The sequence below is a fragment of the Taeniopygia guttata genome, chromosome 10, assembly GCF_048771995.1.
Source record: "Taeniopygia guttata chromosome 10, bTaeGut7.mat, whole genome shotgun sequence".
Lineage (NCBI taxonomy): Eukaryota > Metazoa > Chordata > Aves > Passeriformes > Estrildidae > Taeniopygia > Taeniopygia guttata.
In genome coordinates, this window is record NC_133035.1 from 3,390,220 (window position 1) to 3,409,883 (window position 19,664).

The window sequence follows — 19,664 nt, forward strand, 5'->3', positions numbered from 1 at the left end:
TGGGAGCCAATGGGCGGGCGGAAGAGGGCGGGGCTCGGCAGTGTGCGACCAATGGGCGAGGTGGAAGGCGACGGGCGGCCAATGGGCGGGCGCCGTGGCGGCGCGAGGAGGCCGGGGCGCGCGGGGCATGACGGCGGCGCGCGGGGCCGCGCGCAGGTAGCAGGGGGGCTCGGGGGGCTCCGGGACCGGGGGGGAGCCGGACTGAGGGAGGTCGGGACCGGGAAGGGGTTCGGGGCCGGAGGGCGCCGGGGCCACGTCCCTCCCGCCAACACCGCGGAGCCGGTGTTGGCCCTCGGCCCGTCCCGGCCGGCGGCGCCGCGCTGAGGGGAGCGCGGAAACACCGACACTTCCTCGCCCGTTCCCTGAAGAGACGTGCCGGGCCGTGCCGGGCCGGGGAGAAGTCCCGCCGCTTCCCGCCGGCGCCCCGCCGGCTTCGCCTGAGGGGCTCTGAGCGCCGGCGGGGATGCGATTTGCGCCGGGGCTGCCCCGGGCGCGGCCCCGGCGGTGGCCGAGCCCCACAGTCTCCCCGTGACCCGCACAGCCCCGCACAGCCCCGCAGGCCGAGGGTCGCCTCCCTGCGTGCTCCCGCCGTGCCCGGGGCGCTCCGAGCGGCTCCCGCTGAGATGAGACCTGCAGACATCCCGGGACGGGGGTCTCAGCTCTGTCCCGGCCGTGATCCCCCGGTTCTCGGGGCGGGGAACACCGGGGACGTCGAGGGAGAGACACGCGGGGCTCCCTCCGGCCTTGACGTCGCGCCTCATTCTCTCCTGCCAGCGCCGCTCGGCTCCGGCCGTTCCTCTCCAGCATCCCGGGGTGGCTCCGCTCCAGCTCCGACACGCGGGACTGAAATGACCTTGGTCGCCGGGACCAAGGGCAGCTCGCCGAATCCCGCCCGGGCTCGCTCGGGCCGCGGCCGCCCGCCCGCCGGTGCCTCCCTCCGCCTCTGAGCCTCCTGGGTTTTCCTGGGAGGCGGGATCCCTGCGTGGGTCGCTCCGGCCTCCGCCGCGGCTTCTCCGGCAGCGGGGAAGGCATCCAGCGAAAATCGCTCGCCGACGGAGGGGCTCGTGCCGGACCTTTTCCAGGCTGGATCCCAGCGCCGCGTAAGGGAAGGGAGATGCCGATCCCTTGGGAGGGAGAAGCGCCGGGTTTTGCCCAGCAAGACTTGGGGGTTCAGGGAGCTGGTGTGGGCAGGGAGTGGGTGTCAGGAATGGGCAAAGGGTCATCAGGTCGCTGGATTGTTTTCACTTTGCTGGGAACTTCTACACCCACCCTCTCAGGAGCTCTGAACTCCGACTGGTTTTGTTCCACTTGTATTTTGGGACACTTGGGATGGTGAGTTTACCTCAGGAACAGCTTGGTGCTGAACAAATTCTTTGAGGAGCGTGACAGTATGAGCTGCTACAAAGTGTTTTCCTCACTGTGTTGGCCCTAGAAGCACCTCCTGGGAGGAAAACCTCCCTGTGCTCCCAAACTCTGGATGTGTATTGTCCCTGATGCATCTAGGAGCCAGGATGGAGCAAGATCTGGACAGAGGAGACAAAGCAGCTCCTGCGATGTCCCTGCTGGGGCTGAGGATGCTCCTCACAGGCCCCAGACTCCCCCTGGAGCATCCCAGGAGTTGTCCCTGATGGTGGCCGTGAGAGGGGAGAGAAAACAAGAATGCAGCACTTCCAAGTGCATTCCAGCTTGGTTTTTTTCTAATTGTAGGGGATTTCTGTGTGTTTGGTGACCTCACAGGGATTCTGATGCCTTTACTTCTCCCTGATCCCTGTGTGGTGCCCCTTGGTGTCAGCGCCAGTTTGGGATAAATCCGCTCACATGGATTAAACAGTGCAGGCGCTTGTGGATTTAAGGGATGACGTGAGGGAAGCCAGAGAGTGCTGAGCTCTGGAAAAGGAGGCTCCAGATCAGGTCAGAACCCCTTTTCCAGCATGGGAAAAGAGCAGATGAAGGCTTTGGTGTCTCCATTATAGGACTTTCAGCTTCAGGGCAGGGTGGCATCCCCTGGCAGAGGATGCCTGAAGAGTCAGGCAGGGAAAACACCTTTTGGTGCCATGCCAGGGGATGTTATTTTGATGCTTCTTATTATTTGGTGCTTCTTGTCAGTAAGGTCTCCTTTCCCTTCCTGACACATCCTTTGAACTGAGCTCCTAAAAATCCACAACCTCGGTGTGTCCATCCCATCCCTGCAGTGCTCGGACTCTAGGGCAGGTCTTTGCCAACAGTGGCTATGGGGATCCAGGAGCTATTTCCTAGCCTGTTTCCAACCACATGGCACCAGTGACTTCTGTTTGGTTCTGTGCCCCCATGTATGTGTTACCTGTTGTGGGAGCATTCCCTGTGACTCCAGCTGGGCTCCATTGCACCCGGACAGTGTTTTGGTCAGTGCTCTGAGGCTGTGAGGAGGTGGGAGCCCATGCAGCTTCAGTTCTCAGCCCATTTGGGCTGGGATCCAGCACCCCTCTCCATCCTGGCTCTTCCCGAGTTAGGGGGAATTATTTCCATGGGTTTTTTTTCAGATGAGCCCCTCAGAGCAGGAGCAGGATGTGTCTAGAGAAGTACAGGTGGCGAAGGAGCCGCTCTCGGAGTATAGGAAGTTTGGTTGGCTGCTCGGCCTGGGCTGTGCCGCAGTGCCACGGCATCATCCCCGCAGGCACCGGGCTGTGCTCCAGCTCTGTGCCTGTCCTGCCTGCTGGCGCTCATCCTGTCCTGCCGCTGCCCCACCTGCTATGGTATCACCCCCTGCCTAGTGAGCTGAGTGCTTTCTCTGGAATAATTTCCTCTCCGTGGGTCTGTGGCTGTTTGCTGGCTCTACCTTGCCACCGGTCCCCTGGGATCGTGCTCTGCTTGGCTGCCGGTGCCGCAGCAATATCCGGTGGTAGTTTGCCGAGGGTGGAAGTGTCACCTTTGTGGCCTGCCAGGTGATAACCTGCCCGCGGCGCTGGGCCCATGTTTACTTTGCCTGCCGTGGCTGATAAGCACCTCTGATAACATTCCCGATGGTAAATAACTGGCTCTAAGGTGCCTGGTGATAGCTCTGCCCTGGGGAGATGGTGTTTGCTGACCAAGAGGAGCAGACCCTGGCTGAAATCTGTCCCCCCAAGAAGTTTCGTTGACCCTGTGGTGTTTCCCATCCCAACCTCCAGCCCTTAAGGAGGAGAGTCTCTGCTTTGGAGGGTGTTATCTCAGGGAGCCACAACAATTTGGCTGCTCTGTTCTGAGCGCTGGGGAGTCCCTGGCAGAAAAATGACTTTTTTTTTTTAATCTCCACGTGACTTGAGAAATAGCAGGATTATTCTTGCTGTCCTTGAGCGGCAGATTCTGATGTCTCTTCAGCCGTGCAGACTGGGATTGAAGGGAACAGATCTACAGCTCCAGACCCCTTTTCCCCTTTCCCTAAGGGACTGATGGGTGTCTCCTTGCAGTGCCACGCCGATGCATGAGAAGGCAGCTCCCCTGAAGAGCCCCGAGCCCAGGCACAGTCGTGAGAAGCTGGAAGTGTCCCACAAGCAGAAAAGTTTGGATTCCCTCGACAGCAGGTGAGGAGCAGCATCCCTGTGTCTCCCTGCAGTTGAGTGTTCTCTCTTTTCTGCCCTGCTGTGGCATTCCTGCTGCCTTCGAGCCCTGAATACTGCCTGTCAACTGGGACAGGGCACAGCTGGGGGCAACTTTGTTTTCTCCCTGAAATATAGTGGGTGTAAAAGTCAAGAAGTGGAAGGGGTGTGGGGAAGGGGACGGTATTCCTGCTGCTGAGGTTGTTGGTAGGATATTACTCTCTCCATGGTTTGCCCTTTATCTGTCTGTGGGATGGACATGGATGGATGTCCCTGTGCACGGCCAAAGCTGAGTCCACCCTCCTGCTCAGGCACATTCCCAAATTCCTGCCTCTGCTTTCCCTCAGGAATCCTTGCCCCAGCTGCCAAAGCTGCACATTTCCAGCTCCCAACCTGGGGTGTGTGTGAAGTACCTTGGTCCTGGTGCCTTCACTGGTTCTCATCAGAGATTAGCCCTCAAAATGGCTGACCCTCAGCAATGTCCAGTGCCATGATAAATCATGGAAACACCCAAAATGTGGCTTCCTGGGGGGGTGTCTCTTCAGTCCTTTACATTTTTCTATGTCTCATATTGCAGCACACGTGTTTTAGGGGGCAGGTGAGAGACCTGTTGCTCTTTGCTTACCTGGTGATTATCGCTTTTCCTTCCAGCCTCCGCCTGAACGAAGCCCTCAAGGATGAGGACATCAAGAAATGCCACCGGGAAGTGGTAAGCCTTTGGCTTTGGGAAGGACCAGCTGGTGTGTTGTAGCCTGTTGCCCTAGGAGGAGCCTACTTGGAGTCTCAGGTGTGGGCTGAAGGAGCCAGAGGCAGCTTCTGATGTAGGGCAGAGCTTCCTGTGTTTAATTTCAGGAGACTTGGTGATGGTTTTGTGTGGCCTGTGCTCTGCCTTGCAAGCACTTCCAGGATTTTCCATCTAGAGTAAAGGAGAAAGTGGAAATGTTGGCTGAGAGCAGTTACATTTCTGTCCATTTGAACCTTTTTTCTTGTTTAAATCATGCCCAAAGTAGATGGTTTTGGTCCATCTACAGATAAGAAGAGGAAGGAGTGACAGGAAGTGGCATTTTGCCTTTTTCCATGAAGAAAACGGAGAAGAAGAACATTTTTTTATTTCCTCAGAGGCATTTAGGAGGGTGACAGGGCCAGCAGTGGATTTATGCTAGGACCAGGGGCAATGCCCTCTGTGTTCTCCTGGAATGCTCCCACTGGCACCCCCACCATCCCGGCATCCCTCTGGGAGGTGTCTGAGCCAACTGCAGGTGCTGCTGAGCCTTGATCCTCTTAGGGCCCAGCTCATCTGGTGACAAGGTGCGCAGAGCAAAGGTGACCTTGTACCTGTGGGCAGGAGGACTCTGCCTGCGTGGCTGCCACAAACCAGCCTTGCTGTGCCAGCCTTCTCTGCATCCTGGCAAAGCAGCTCCTCCCTTGGTGACAGCGGCAGCTGTCACCGCTGCGGGACAGCCGTATCCCATGGGAGCATCCCGAGGGCAGGGGGCACAAAGCTGCCTTACAGGACCAGTTGAGATGATTTATGGAAGGCATTGAAGGGCCTCGGCGCTTTACCTTCGCCACAGGAGCGTTTCAGGGCTGACCTGCCGAGCCTCCCACCGTGGCTGCCGGCAGGCTTTGAAGTGGCGCCGGGAATATAAATAGCTGGATGGCGCGGCGCGATGGGCGCAAAGCAAGTGCTGTCACTGTGTCCCGGATAAGGGAAGAGGAGGAGGAGAGAAACCGCTGGGCAAAATAAACTGCCTGCAGATGAGCCTGGCAGAAAACCAGCTCCTCACCAGGGCTCAGCAGCCCCTGTAGCTGTTAAGGGAAATGTTAATCTGGGAGGATGGCACAGCCTTTGCTGGGTGCCGGATCATCCAGCCTTCCTCTGATCCGTCGGGGCTCCTGTCCCCAGCCCGGTGGGACCCCCCTGCGCCGGTCCCGGGTGCGGGCAGAGGGAGGTTTTCTTGCAGGAGAGGAATTTTTGGGTCTCCTTATCAGCAAGGTCACTGGATAACTTTGCTCTGCTTTGCTTTCAGGCTGCTAGCAAGTACAACTCCCAGTACCACAAGCTGTTCAAGGACATCCCGACGGAGGAGAGCGTGCTGAAAGGTGGGTGGCAGGGTGAGGGATGGGCGCGGAGGCGGCAGGATCTGGCACAGGGATTGCCATGGTTCTCTCTTTGCCTTGCAGTTTGCTCCTGCGCACTCCAGAGAGACATCCTCATCCAGGGAAGGCTTTACATCTCCCCCAACTGGCTCTGCTTCTATGCAAACCTTTTTGGGAAGGACATTAAGGTAATGTGGACACCAGCCCACGCTGGTCCCTCAGGGCTTGTAACCACAGCTCATCCCCTCCTGCACCCAAATACCACCAAAATCTCCAACAGAAGCCTCCAGTAGAAAAGGGGAGCACAGCCGTGCCTCCCGCTCTGATGACCTGTGGCATCAGCCTGGGAAAACCAAATACTGGTTTGGTTTTAAATTCCCTGATGCAAAACCTCCTTCCAGCCGCAATGGCACTTGAAGGAAGATCAAAGGTTTTAGGGGGGGGCGAGATTTGAATATCTCTTGGCTTTTCTTCTTGATTTACAGTCTGATGTTTCCCCATTAGTCTTGTGGCTGACGGGGATCTTGGGAGAGACAACTTCCTTTAAAACTGGGCTGAAGGACTGAATTATTTATATGTGATGCTTTAAACAAATAACCTGAAGGAAGCTCAAGGTTTCAGCAAAGTTACCCTGCCAAAAATAACACCCTGCCTTATTTTTTACCCTCCCTGGGCTTGCATGGGGGCTCTCCTGGTGGGTCTTAGGGAGGCTGGCTGGATCATGCTTGTGCTGTGTCCATCCCGGTGTTCCTGCCCTGCAGGTGGTGATCCCAGTGGTGTCTGTACAGCTGATAAAGAAGCACAAGACAGCTCGGCTGCTGCCCAACGGCCTGGCCATCACCACCACTGCCAGCAGAAAGGTAACAGCAGCGCACAGCAGATGCCCAGGTCCAAACTGGTTGTGGTTTGAGAGCAGCAAACAAAGTGATTCCCATCCCTGGTTAGGAAGTGAGCGCTGCTCTCTGTGCTGGGTGCCAGCCAGGGCAAACACCACAGCTTTGCTTTTGTTCCTGAATTTCACTTTGTTCCTGGACAAAGCAAAGCCCAAGTGAAACTTGGCCAAGCCTGACAAATCCCTGCCAGGCTCACGTAAAACCTTTAAACTCCTTAAACATGAGCAGGGAAAGGGTTTGGGCTGGCGTTCAGCCAGAGCTGGCGGAAAACTCGGATACGGGGCTGCATTTCCAGCTTTTAAATCCCATTGGATGTTGTTGGCTGCAGTGAGCTGATGTAGTGTGTCCAAGTCCTCGCCTGCCCAGGTGCTGCTGCCAGCACTGTGTGTTGCCTGTCCCTGCCAGGTAGGGGGTTGTTTCTGCAGAATGTTGGGAAGCAGTTATTCCTGCGGAATTTGGGAGGTGGGTTTTAGCAGGGAGTAGCACAAGGCAGGATTTGTGCATTCAAATCCATGTGGACCTGCCGTGCACATCACCCAGGGGCTCTGTGTCAGGCATGGTGAGTGTGGCCCTGTGTCCCTTCCATCCATGGGGATGTTTTCCATAGGTCCTGGCCCCATTTGTTGCCATGTCCTTCTGGGTTGAGCATGGGAAAGCTGCGGGAACAGCAACTGAGCAAGACTGCCCCAAAAAAATCTGGTCCACATTTTAGCAGGCTGCAAAAATAACAGCAGGGAAGGTCCTCAGGGAAATGCCTGTGGGGGAGACATGGCTCCTGAAAACGGGGAGATTCAAGGGCATGATGTCTCTGCCTGTCCCTGCCTGTGGAGAACTGGACTCGGGATGGGGGGAATCTCTCCCAACAGCTCGTCCCTTTCTCTTGCAGTACATCTTCGTATCCCTCATCTCTCGTGACAGCGTCTATGATGTCTTGAGGAGAGTCTGCACCCACCTGCAGGTACCCCCACTCTGTATCTCACCGTGTGTCCATGGCCCTGAGGCTCTGCACCCGCCCTTTGGGCTGAACACAGCTCCTCATCGCTGCCTCCAAGGCTTTGGACTGCTCCCAAAGCCCTCTCCAATTCCCAGCATCCTCATTCCTCAGCATGGGATTGGAAGAGGGGCAGGAGCCATGCCTTGGGCACGTTCTGTCCCCATGGGCTTTTCTGGGTCATGGATGAGGCAGACCTCTGAGTTTCTGCTCTCTCTCGGGGTGTGGGTATGAATTATTTATAATCTGGTGGTAATACTAGTTTTGCCACTCTGCACATTGATGCCTTTTGCCCAGATCTAAAGTTTCAAAGGGAGGAAGAATGGTACAAAGTTAAAAAAGAATTTAACTTAAGTGGGGGAAGACATCCATCAGCCCTTGAGCTGGAGAGGCTGACTGTGGGGACCTCTTTTCCGTGACCTAGAAGCACCTGGGAAGCCGTGCAGGAGCCCTGCCCTGCCCAGGAGGGTGTGTACCAGCTGTGCCAGGGCAGCTATTTGGATGATTCAGCCCTGTTGCCAAACTGGGGGACTTATTCTTTGAAATGTGCTGGGCTCTGTGCAGATGTACCCTTCTTTTTTTTACCCTTGATGTTTTACCCTGTCCGTGGAAACTGTTGGCTCAACCATGGCCCCACTAGGTTTTTGTGATGCAAAGCAATGATGCAATGCCCTTTCCTCATTCCCCAAATCCCCGTGGTTGTAAATTCTAGCAGCTGCTCTTCATAGTCTCAGCAGAAAAGCCCAAATTCTATTTTGTGGCTGAGGCTGAAGCAGGGAGAGCTGGCACTGTTATGCCCAATCCTTTTCCCCCCATCCAGGTTTCCAGTAAGAAGAGCTTGAGTCTAAAGGAGCTGTCGGAGGAGCCGGACTCTGTGTCACTGGTGAGGGTCAGGGCAGCTCTGGGAGAAGAGAGACCCCCTGACCTCATGCTGTGGGTGGAGAGGGCCTGCCTCATCCCCTTGGTGGGTTTGACTCTGTCTGGTGTCCGCTAGGAGAGTCGGGAGAGAGCTGGTTCTTCTGTTGGTGCCATCAAAGGGTGCAAGGATGCACCTGTTGCCATCATAGCTTGTCCTCTGGGACCCTCATCCCCAGATGGGTCAAGAGGACTGGCTGAGCACAGCCAGTGACTCTGTCTGTGTATAGACAGAAAAACTTCAGAGTGATGTGGAAAATGCTGCCACTCTGCTCCCTGATGCTGTTCACAGCTGGGAATGTGGATAACAGGCTGGGAATGTGGTTGAGTTACCCAAAACTCTGCAGGATGAGTAGGATGGTGGGAACAGGAAACACCTGCTGAACCCCAGATTGATCCAGGGAGCATGGGGGCCATATCCTCCACCTTTGGAGAAGAGTGTCTTCCATGGCTGCTGGTCCTGAGCCTCGGGCTGGGTGCACGAGATGACAGTTGGGCTGCGCCAGAGGGTGACAGGTAGGATGTCATCCATGGTCTGGTGACATCCCAGGGGTTCAAGATTCATTTCAAGGGCTGAATCAGGAGTGACCCAGGCTGATCTGGCAGCACCTCCTGGTGCTTCGGTGGGATGCAGCCCTTTGGCAGCTCCAGCCCTAGGAACTCTCCTTTGGGGGGCCCCCCTCTGTGCCAGCTGCCACCCCTCTTGATTTGTTGTCTTTGTGCACTTTTTTGCCCTATTTGGGGCATGCTGGGGAATTCCAGGTGACTGCCCTGAGCTTCAAGGGGTGGAGGAGGCATCAGCTGGTATTTGGGGCAGGTGTGGGGTGCATGGGCATCTCCTTCTTTGGTAGTAGGATCCTGCATTCTCATGGAACCCATCATGGAAGACCAGCTCTCCCTCAGGATGATGTTTTGAATGTGTTGGTGCTCCTTGGAGATACTGTAAAGTTTGAGTTTGAGTCTGGTGCCACCATATCTGTGGCAGTGCTGGTTTCATTTGTGGCTCACCAGAACTGTTCCCACAGGAGGTGATCGTCCCTGAGGGCAAGTGGAGGAAGGTGTCACCTACCTCACTGTCACTGTCACTGCCAGATGCCAACTACCAGTGTATCCACCGGACCTCTGTCAGCAGCCTGAGCACCAAGGAGAGCTCCTTCACCTCTGAGGAGCCACTGGTTTCAGGTGAGGGGCATTGGTTTGTGCCCTGCTCCACATGGGTGATAACCTCCATAAAAATATTCATCCATCCACTGCTCTTGTGCAGGGGAATTCTGCCTTACAGATTAGGCTGGGAGTCAATGATGGAGTCCTGGGGATGGGCTGGGGTCTCCTGGCTGCAGGGTCTGAGCCCACGAGGGAGGAATATTTGATGTTTCCTGGTTCCTGGAGGAGCAGGAGCATCAGCCAAGTGTGGCTGTGCCGCTGACTCTGGGTTTGCTTACAGAAAGTGCAATAAATACTGAGGAAGAGCTGGAGGTGGAGCAGAGCTGTGTGGCAGAGCTGAGACCCTCTGACTACCAGCTCCTGAAGATCTTCATCGTGCTGTAAGTGTGCAGAGGGCACAGGAAGCTGGGGGAACACTGGGAATGTCAGTCTCAGTCTCAACTGGGTGTTTGGCTTCTTCCTCTGTTCCCAGCATCTGTCTCCTGGTCGTGTCCTCCTCATACCTGGCATTCCGCATCTTCCGTCTGGAGCAGCAGCTCTGCTCCCTGAACCGGGATTACCTCTCCCGTGGGCACAGGAGGTGAGGGACCCTCAAAGACATTTTGGGACACACAGGTTGTGCCATGAGTGGAGGACTTGAGGGAATGTGGGTGTAAAGAGCAATGGCTCCACTCCCTGATGTGTCTAAGGAATGCTTTGTCCCTTATCCTTGTCTGCTGTTGGGCTGGCCAGTGACAGAACCCACAGTGCCATCTCCAGACCAGAGGTGATCCCATCATCATCAGTTTGAGTGACTGGGAAGCTCAGCTGTGCATGAGACTCTGGAGCTTGGGAAGAGGTTTCCTCATTGGTTTGGGGTTGGTTCTCCAGTCGTAGGAAGTACCAGGACATCTCATTGGAGCTGGGCTGTGCCTGGGGGCTAAGGCTATGGGCATCAGCATGGGATTGACAGGAGGGAATCTCCTTGGGCTGAAGACATCAGAAGGCTCTGGGATGAGATATGGAGTCTCTGCAGTTACTATCCCATCTTACCCCACTCCCTGCTTGCAGGTGACCGTTCCCCAGGTGCTGGCTGAGGATGAACACTGAGGTGGTGGCACCCTGCCCATGGATCCCGGTGCTGTGTCCTCCCAACCGTGGCTGTTACATGTGGTCCAGCTTTCCCTCGGCTGGTAAAATGGGACCAAGTATTTTCTCTCTTCCTTTGGGCACTTGTTCCTGGGACTTTGCAGCCAGGTTCTGGCCACCAGTGCCAACTCCCCGTCCCACTGGAAACCTGTTTTCTCCCTGGGACACTGCTGTGCTGTAGCACCGGACAATGGCTCGGGGCTGCCGAGCACTTGGACCTTCCCTTAGGACTTGCTGCTAAGATGGATGTTGGTTTTTATTTCAGGCTTGCTTTTTTCTTGTTAAAAGATGACCTTGGGCTCACCAGGAACCCCCAGAAATGTGGATGAGTTGCCACTGCTGATCTGGGAGAACCCACCTGTTTGTCCCTCAGTATCCCTGGGAATGTTCCTGGACGAATGGCCCTGAACACAGGGATCTGTGGGGATGGAGAGAAAGGGCCCCCGCTAGCCCTGTGGGGTGTCATTTATCCCACACACAAGGGTGGGGGTACAAGCCAGGGCTCCCCAGCCCTTCTCTCCTGGAGCACTGGGCTCAGAGAGGGGGGTGTGTGTGTGTGCATCCCTTGCAAAGCACTTTAAGGTCTCCCAGACCAGGTGTCCTCACTGGGGTTCACACCTGGCACAGGTGAAGTTTGTTAGTCCTGCTTGCCCCATGAAGATGCTGGAAAGGAGCTCGTGGCTGGCTCTGGGGAATGTCCCAGAGTGCAGCGTCTGTGCCCTGGTTCGTGTTAACCTTGTCACTGCATGGAGCTGAGTGCTGCAGGATTTGTCTCACAGGATTTGTCCCACAGCCCCCCTGGGAGCACACTGGGGTGGCAGGTGGTACCAGTGTGATTCCTTTCTTTCCTGTTTTTTTTTGGGAACTACAAGTGCTGACTGGGCCAAATCCCGGTGCCCTGGGGAAGAGCTCACTGCTCGCTCTGGGCTTGGAATGGCTTTTAAATGGAATTACAATAAATCCAGGATTTTCTAGCACATCACTCTCTCTTACCAGTGTCCTCCACAGCGGTGCTATGCTGTGAGCCTCAAAACCGGGCACCCCAAAATCTGTGCTGTCCCAGTGTCCCTTCAGGTGTGAGTGACATGGGGACAGCCCATCCTGTCATGGGGACAAGGGGACAGGGATGCTCCTGACAGAGGGGCCAGGGAGGTTACTGCACTAGATGGCAGCAGAGACTGCGGGATGGGACGCACTGGTGGCAGGGCCACCCTGGGGCAGCGGTGCCGGGGGAGGGAGCTGAGTTGCAGCCCCACCCAGCTCGGGTGGGCAGGGTGAGCCTTCCTCTTTCTCCTCCTCCTCCCTGCACATCCACAACCCAATTCCACTCCCTTCCCTGGCACGGCCAGTGCAGCAAAATGCATGAAAATGGCCCAACTTGAAAACCAGGCACTGGTTAAGTGGGAACAGGAGTGGTACAGGAGTGGTGTCACCTGTTTTGGGCAGGATTTAGCACCCGGGGGTGCCTGAGGGGGATGGTCTGGTTTATTCAAAGCCCTGGCATTATGGGGCTGTCAGAGCCTTTGATTCCATGGGTGACCTGGAGGATGAAAGGCGCCATCCTGTCCCTGCCAGGGACTCACCCAGCTCGTTTACACGGTGCAAATGGGTTTAGGGTTGTTTTTCCAACTAACAAGTTGGTGTTTAGTGAGTCCAACCTCAAAGTGGGGCTCTTGGCCCCAAAAAGAGTTTAGAGGTTGAGGACTGGGGGGTGTTTGGTCTGATGTGTCCAGCCTGGTGTTCACTGTGTCCTCCAGCAGCAGGTGCTTGGGGTCCCTGTGCTGAGCCCGAATCAGGAATGTGGTCTCCTCTCGAGACTCCTTGGTTAAAGCCAGTGCTGGGATGAGCCATGGGGGCAGCGACATGTAGGAGGTTTGGAGGAGCACTGGGATGAACCCACAGTGTGCTTTGGGGGGGTCCCTGCTGCCAGGATGTGGTTGCAAGGCTCTGGTTTTGTTTCTCATCTGGTGTCTGTCTGCCTGGTTTGGTGCACGTTGGCTCTCCCAGTGACGCCCTGCTTGAGACTACTTACTTTTCTTTGTGTAAAGAAATGCCACGTAAAAGCCTTGGGTGCAGGTAATGTCCCTGGACACTCACCTTGCTGGCCTGGAAACAGCGATGAGAAGCACAGGGTGGTGCTGGATGGGCACAACCCCTGCTCAAATCCCCCAGCTGTTGCCCATGTCACACCCACCGCCGTCTTCTGTCTTCCTCCCTCCCCAGCCCAAGCCAACCTCTAAAAATAGGATTGGGAGATTAAATCAGCCAAGGCAGCGCTGTCAGACGGATGAGTCAGAGCCACCATGCTGCTACACTCTGCACCACAGCATTAGCAGGGACACCAAGGACTGGATGACACCAGGAAACACACAATTTGGTCTGAGTTTTATTTGGGATTTGGGAGTGGCAGTGATGTTGCTCTGGCAAAGCCCCTCTGAGTCCAAAGGGAATCCCCTTCAGCAAGCAACTGGATCCCATTCTGGCTCCAGCTGAGTGGGTTTTCCAAGAAGGGCTGGTGCTGGAGGCTGCTCTCCTATCCAGGCAGTGTTAGCAGGGAGGGGAATGGCCCAACCCTTGTCAGGCCCCAGTGCTGCCATGAGGGTGTTTTGGGGCAGCCTGGGCTGATTCCTTGACATTCACTTGAAGCAAGGGAAGGTGAAACCCTCCATCCCCTCAGTACTGTGCTGCTGCACACACTGGTGGTGAAGAGCTCCAGGTTAACAACAATCCTTCCTCAAGGGTTGTATTTAACCCGGATTTCCCTTCTCAGGTAGGGGTGTGGTTGCTCTGCTAGACACCACCTGAACAACCTGCTCTTTGCTTCTCACCAGGTGAGAGATTATTCCTTATCCTGCAACAACATCTCAGTTTAATTTTTATTTTCCATACTGCTAAGCCTGTCTTTAAGGAGAGGATCCACTCTGGGATCCCAGCCATCATCCAGCACAGGAAGAGAAGTGTTTCAGTTTTCTGAAGTGCATGAAGTACTTCAAGAAGCCTGCAGTTATCTTTGGCTTTTATACCTCAAACTCTGTCCTTTTGTTCTCCCTGGTGTGTTGTTTTTTTTATCTCTCAAGTAACAGAACTGGTTTTGTGTTATGAGCAGCGACCGCTAACAAGGGCTGGGGAGCACTGACAAACCCTACCCGCACAGAGACGACCTAAAATCCTAATGAAAAGCCCCAAACTTCAAAGACTGAGTGTTGCTTTTCATCTCAATTAAGTTTCTTTTCCTAGGATTGGCTTTCTCAGCTTCCCATTAATCTTCATCAGTTCAGAGTCGGGTTTTAATTTGCAGTAAGAACAAGCAGGGGTGGGAGACCAAAAAGAGTCATCGCTGTGTGGCCGAGGAGCACCTGGCTTATGAAAACTGACTTTGATTTTGCCCTGTTCTTAAATTAATTGTAGCATTTCCTTTGCAGTCTCATCTTTTTGCAGTGATATCTCAATGTCAGGTTTTCAAGGGTACAAAATCCTGGCTACTAAATCCCACATTGCTGCAATACCATTAGCAGGAGGCACAAACTAGAACTATCCACAATAAAGCACCCGGGGCTCAGGTTTAAAGAGCATTTGCTAAACCTGGCTTGCAAGGACAATGCCTGGAGCCAGCTAAAGCCACTTAATGAGGGTGTGCTGGGCACAGGTGGAGAAGTCTCTTTAGCAACCTGTTTTGCCACAGCGATTACTGTAAAAATTTATCATGGAGAGGGTTTCTTTGAAAGCAAAGTGACTCTTGTTATTAGAAGTTGAAAGGCCGGTGATTTCGAGAGGAGAATAAGGCTTTTCCTGGAGGGAATGGGGTGTTTGGGGGGTGTAGCCATGCTAGAGGGGTTACATTCTTTTTCTTTGGGACAATCCTGTGCATGGGCATCTCCCTCAGGCACTGGGGGTGCTGCCTCTTGGACTGGGAAGGCAGTTTTTGGGGGGCTAGAGGTGCATCCACATCACTTCTGTGCCAGTTTCGTGATGAGAGCTTTCCACTCTGACCTTTTCTGTGTGATGTAGGAGGGGGTGAGGAGCTGCAGCAGAGGCTCCATCCGGCCCTGGAAGTACCCGTGGCACAGAGCCTCAGCATTGCAGATCACATACATTCCACAGTCGTAGCTGTTTTGCTGTGCCAGCGCCTTCTCCTCCACAAAGGTGGCTTTGCCCCCTTTTTTTCCCAGAAAGGCCTCCAGTTTCCCTGCCACTTGCTTGGCATGGACAGAGTTGCATTTACTGTGGGAATCGTAATGGGCGAAGCACTTCTTGTCCCTGAAATAAACCAGCAAGCTCCAGTGGGTGCCCCCAGCAGCCTGGCTGGAGTTGTCATTGATAGGCAGGAACAGCAGCTCCTTGCGGAGAAGGTCCAGCGGCTGGAGGAATATGGCTATTTCTTCCTGACTAAGGGCACACTTGATGAACTGAGCCACCTCGGGGCTGATGAAACAAACTCGGTGGCGGAACTCCTGGAACTGCTGGTTGGCGAAGTACTCAAAGGCGAAGCCGATGATGCAGTCGTTGAGCCAGTTTGGGGGCTCCAGCAGGGCCACGTCCGACTGCCTCAGCAGGCTGTCCACGTAGCTGAGAACCACGGGATCCATCCTGCGCTGCTCCGGGGAACCACCAGAGCTGCAAGAGAGAGGGAACAAGGGTTGGGAATTGGATCGCACCCGGGATATGGCCCACACCTGGATGCAGCCCAACAAACACCTCAAGTTCCTTCTCAGCAGCAGTAAGCAAGAGCCCAGGATTCCCAGATGGGTATTTGCAGGACCATGAGCAGATGGAGAACACAGTGTTGGGTTGAGCAGCAACCTACTGTGGCTCCAATGAGATCAGCCTTCCACCTGAGGATCTGAACTTCACAACAAACAAGGTTCAGAGCAGTTCCTGCACAGAAACCAGGAGTGATCCAGAAGTCAGGTGGTGTTTGCATGTCTCAGTGTTTTACCTGTGCACTGACAAGCACTAGAGTTCTTTGCATCACTGGTATTCCCTTAAAGAAAAACCTTTTTGGGCTGTCTGACAGACATATGGTCCCTTTCTCCAAGCACAGGGTGCCCCAGCTCTGTGCCAGAGGCATGACCTGTTCCAGGAGAACCTGCTGGGCTGCCAGCACAGGAGGCACAGCCATGAGTAAGGAGTAACAAAGCAAGACGAGATCACAAACAAACCAGTTCCCGACCGTGGGAATCTGTATGACAACTCTCTACATAGCCAGAGTAGGATTTAGAAGATTTTCCATAGGGAAATTTGATTTAGAGCCCTGTATCTACCCTGGTTTTCTTTAGCTCTGACACCCCGCAGCCCTTCCAGGCTTCTCAGTGCTGTGATGCATCCTCAGCCTCTAGATCCTTTCCTGACCAGGACAGGGCTGGAAATGCCACAACTTGGGACACAGATGACATGGAACTGGTTTTGGCCTCATCCTTCCCTCCTCTGTCCCAAAGGCAGCAAGGAAACATCTTCAGATTTCTGAAAGCCTCGTGTGAAAGCTCGGAACGGTAAGATCACTTTAATATGATTCGCTATAAATAAGTCACCAATTTTCCATCATGATAAAGAAGAATGAAGCAAATGGAGTGTTCTGTTAGGAAGAAGTAGGTTCACACTTCTTGTTGTGATATGAATCATGAGGAATAACCCTTCCTGCCCTGGGATGCATAAATTAAGGGATTTATCTCTCAAAAATGTTGGCAAGGTCCCCTGGCACGTGACAGGCAAGGAACAGAATGGATGAGCCATGGTCCATGTGTAACACATGGGAAGGAAGGGCCGAGGTGAGTGTTTGGGCATGAAACAGCCAGTGAGCGTTTGTGTGTGGCTGGTGGATCCCGGAGATGCCGAGCAGCAGGAGTCACCAGAGGAAGGGAACAGCCCTTGTTTATGCTGAGCCAAACACAATGGTATTTGGACATGCTTCCGACTTTAATGAGCTCCAACTATTTCCAAGCTCGTGGTGCAAACCCTTGTAGTATAAAAACAAGAAATCCCAATGGAATCCCAGTAACTCCTTAGCCTGCCCGAATATAGCCTGGTTTAAAGATCTGGACATCCTCCAAACATCCTATCTGGGGGTTTAACATGGGCACTGCTGAAATACGTCTTTTATGTCCTCATGAAATGCCCCAGTTTTTCCTTTACATTGTGTTCTTTCTGCTTCATCTTCTCCTGGACATGTACAAGTCCAGCCAATAGCTTTCCACTCCAGTCCAAATGGGATTAAGGGCGAGGGAAGCGTGTGTCCCGTGCTCTGTTAATTTTCCACTCTACAGAAACATAGTTGTCTTTTTTTTTTTTTCCTGTCATGACATTTGGCAGGTTCCTCCAGTCAGGAAGGAGAGTGCAAGTGCTTAATTGCCACTAGCTACTACTTTTAATTTTATTGCCATCTGGTATTTGTGAAACTGCCTGTGAATTCTGTGGGATGACTCACCACATGCAGCTCCAAGGAAAACCCTTGGGAGGCTCCCTCAGAGCCAGGTCAGGTAAGCAGCAAGGACCAAAACAAAGTGGTGGGGCTGTGAAAAGCCACTGGTGAGGTGGCTTTGTTTGGGAGAACCTCCCAAAAGCTAAAGATGGATCTGCAGGAGACAGGATGTGGATCTGAACCTCTGAGGAGTGTTGAAATCCCGATGTGGACTGGGAGCAGCTCTGCTCAGCCACAGCCAGGACTCTCTTCCTGAAGGCTCAGGCACTCTCTGTTCAGTTTCCATAAAAATAGGAATAAATACTGGCACAGGCCTGGAACATTTGCTGGAGGTTGCCAACAAGTGTCCTGCTGGTTCATTTTATTTGCATATTAGTAGTTGGAATTTGTGCAAACTCCCTGGAATCCTCAGCTCCTTAAAGGGATTTCAGCTGCCCCATTTCCAGTGCTGAGACAAGGAAACTGGGGAAAGAGAAAGGAGCATTTCCATACAAAAACCATAATTTCATTTACAGATTTGAAAATGGTGCTGTGTTGCATCAATAGGGCAAGAGGTCAAGCTTCCCTCACTAGAGTTACAATAATGTAACAAATTAGCTGCTGACATTAGTGCGAGTTCAATCCATAAATGGATGAAGCTCCTTTGTGTCCGGACACAATGCAAAGCCTTGTGTTTTCCAACACTTGACCAAAAAACACCCCAAACCTGTCATTTTCACACCATTGAAGACAATAACCCTCTGCAGGTAATTATTGAAGGCACTTGAGAGCCAAGGAATGAGATTCCTCAGTAACTGAGCGTAAAAAGGCAGTGACAGAGCAATGGGAGTGTGAACTAAGGATGAATCAGATTCCTAAAGTCTATTTTAATAAATTAAAGGTGCTAAGAACTTCCAGAGTGAATAGTTTAAGGTGACACATCACTAGAGTCCTGTTCCTAATTTAAAGAACGTGGAGGTAAATAGGAAAACAGTCACTTGGAAGACAAAAAATCCAGACTTTATCAGGGAACACGAGGAAGGACAGAGAAGGTTTAGTCTTTTAAGAATCAAGAGTAAAAGACCTTTTGGTTTAACTTTCTATTCACTTTTCCTGGAAATATGGGGTTTAGATACCATGTCTGGATAGTTGTTAATGGAGCAAGATCAGACAAGAAACATCAATTTCTATTTACCAGCAGGAGCCAGGCTTGGTGACACCTGAATCTCTGGACTTATGTGTTTCCTGACAGAGCCAGAGGAAAAACTCACAGAGAATTAAACAATTCAACCAGAACGGAAGCGTAGCTTTCTCCTTTTTTGTTAAATATAAATAATCTCTCTGCAGCTGTAGGTTATAATTCTTGTATGATACAAGAACATCCCACTTCTGAAGGTTCAACAGGCCATGAGTGCTGAAATCAGAGGAAAATACTCCAAGCTCCGTACTCACTATGCCCAAACTTCTTTGTTCTGGACAAATTCCCCAAACCAGAGACTCTGCAACCAAACTCAGAACCTCTCTTGGTGTCACAGCATGAAACCAAGAACCACAGAAACAACACACAATGGTTTCTTCTCTCCGGGATGGGGTTGACCAAAACCTGGAGTTTAACAGGAAAAAACCCTCAGCGACCAGAACGCTTTGGGATGAGGGATGGCTCCGGGAATGTCCCAGAGGCGCTGGTGGGATTGGTACCGAGGGGATCCCAGCTCAGATCCTTAACCCGACCACCGATGCACTCACCTCTCACCTCCCACAGAAAGGGTCTAATCCAGCGAGCAGCAGGACGCACAGGGGGGGAATGTAACTTGCCTGAAAGACTTGGAGGTCACAGGAATTTGGTCAGGAATGGGAATTCGGTCAGGGGAAGCGATTCGAGGTGTCCCACGCCCCACGGAGGAGGAGCAACGTGCCGACCCCGAGCCTGACCCCGAGCGTCTCCCGGCGCTGCGCTGCCGGGATCAGAGCACGCCAGCAGCCCCAGGAAGATCCCGCTCATCCCATCGCTGCTTTTGTGGGAATAAACGGGAATTACGGGCCAGGAGAGAGTGCACCCAGGCCAGGAGAGGGTGCACCCAGGCCAGGAGAGGGTGCACCCGGGCCAGGTGCAGGGTCAGGGCCTGCCTGGGGTGGGAGCAGGGATCACACACAGCACCGTAACACACTTCCACTCCCTTACCCATTTTACCCGTTTTTTTCCCTTAAAACGTGGGCTTGAAGCTTGCGGGCCCGAGGCAGGCCAGCACCGACCCCGACGGCTGCGGCGGCGCGACCCCCGGGTATGGCGCCCCGTGCCGGGTCCTTGCCGGGACCTTACTGGCACCATGTTGCACCATGTTCCGCCGTGTTCCCCCGTTTCCCCCCCGTTTCCCCCCGTGTCCCCCCGGCTCTCACTCTCCGCCTCATCGCCCGTCGCCGCCGCCGCCGCTCGGTTACCGCGCGCTGCCGTAAAGCGTCCGCGTCGTAACGCCAGGGGGCGTGGCCTGGGGGCGTGGCCTGGGCCCCTCCCGCCCTCCCTCCCT

The 19,664-nt window shown here is 53.9% G+C and overlaps 2 protein-coding genes across 5 annotated transcripts; one reads left to right on the top strand and one right to left on the bottom strand.

The window, feature by feature from the left end:
• Nucleotides 1-46: 46 nt before the first annotated feature.
• Nucleotides 47-11,722, top strand: GRAMD2A (GRAM domain containing 2A). 2 transcript variants are annotated; one of them, XM_012577442.5, is made up of 13 exons: nucleotides 47-156; nucleotides 775-1,100; nucleotides 3,426-3,539; nucleotides 4,206-4,263; nucleotides 5,585-5,657; nucleotides 5,739-5,842; nucleotides 6,416-6,514; nucleotides 7,434-7,505; nucleotides 8,359-8,421; nucleotides 9,479-9,635; nucleotides 9,898-9,997; nucleotides 10,090-10,197; nucleotides 10,668-11,722. In XM_012577442.5, the coding sequence occupies exons 3-13, from the start codon at nucleotides 3,436-3,438 to the stop codon at nucleotides 10,669-10,671; spliced, it is 942 nt and encodes a 313-aa protein (XP_012432896.3). In that variant the 5' UTR covers nucleotides 47-156; nucleotides 775-1,100; nucleotides 3,426-3,435; the 3' UTR covers nucleotides 10,672-11,722. The 2 variants fall into 2 exon arrangements, with proteins under 2 accessions (XP_012432896.3, XP_072790083.1); XM_072933982.1 differs by lacking the exons at nucleotides 47-156; nucleotides 10,668-11,722 and having other exon boundaries at nucleotides 857-1,100; nucleotides 10,090-10,201.
• Nucleotides 11,723-13,118: 1,396 nt separating this feature from the next.
• On the bottom strand, nucleotides 13,119-19,640 carry SENP8 (SUMO peptidase family member, NEDD8 specific). 3 transcript variants are annotated; one of them, XM_030281181.4, is made up of 2 exons: nucleotides 19,537-19,640; nucleotides 13,119-15,359 (listed from the first exon to the last, which is right to left on the bottom strand). In XM_030281181.4, the coding sequence occupies exon 2, from the start codon at nucleotides 15,329-15,331 to the stop codon at nucleotides 14,693-14,695; it is 639 nt and encodes a 212-aa protein (XP_030137041.4). In that variant the 5' UTR covers nucleotides 15,332-15,359; nucleotides 19,537-19,640; the 3' UTR covers nucleotides 13,119-14,692. The 3 variants fall into 3 exon arrangements, with proteins under 3 accessions (XP_030137041.4, XP_041574304.2, XP_030137043.4); XM_041718370.2 differs by lacking the exon at nucleotides 19,537-19,640 and adding an exon at nucleotides 18,886-18,904 and having other exon boundaries at nucleotides 14,585-15,359; XM_030281183.4 differs by lacking the exon at nucleotides 19,537-19,640 and adding an exon at nucleotides 15,441-15,556 and having other exon boundaries at nucleotides 14,585-15,359.
• Between the last annotated feature and the right edge of the window lie 24 nt (nucleotides 19,641-19,664).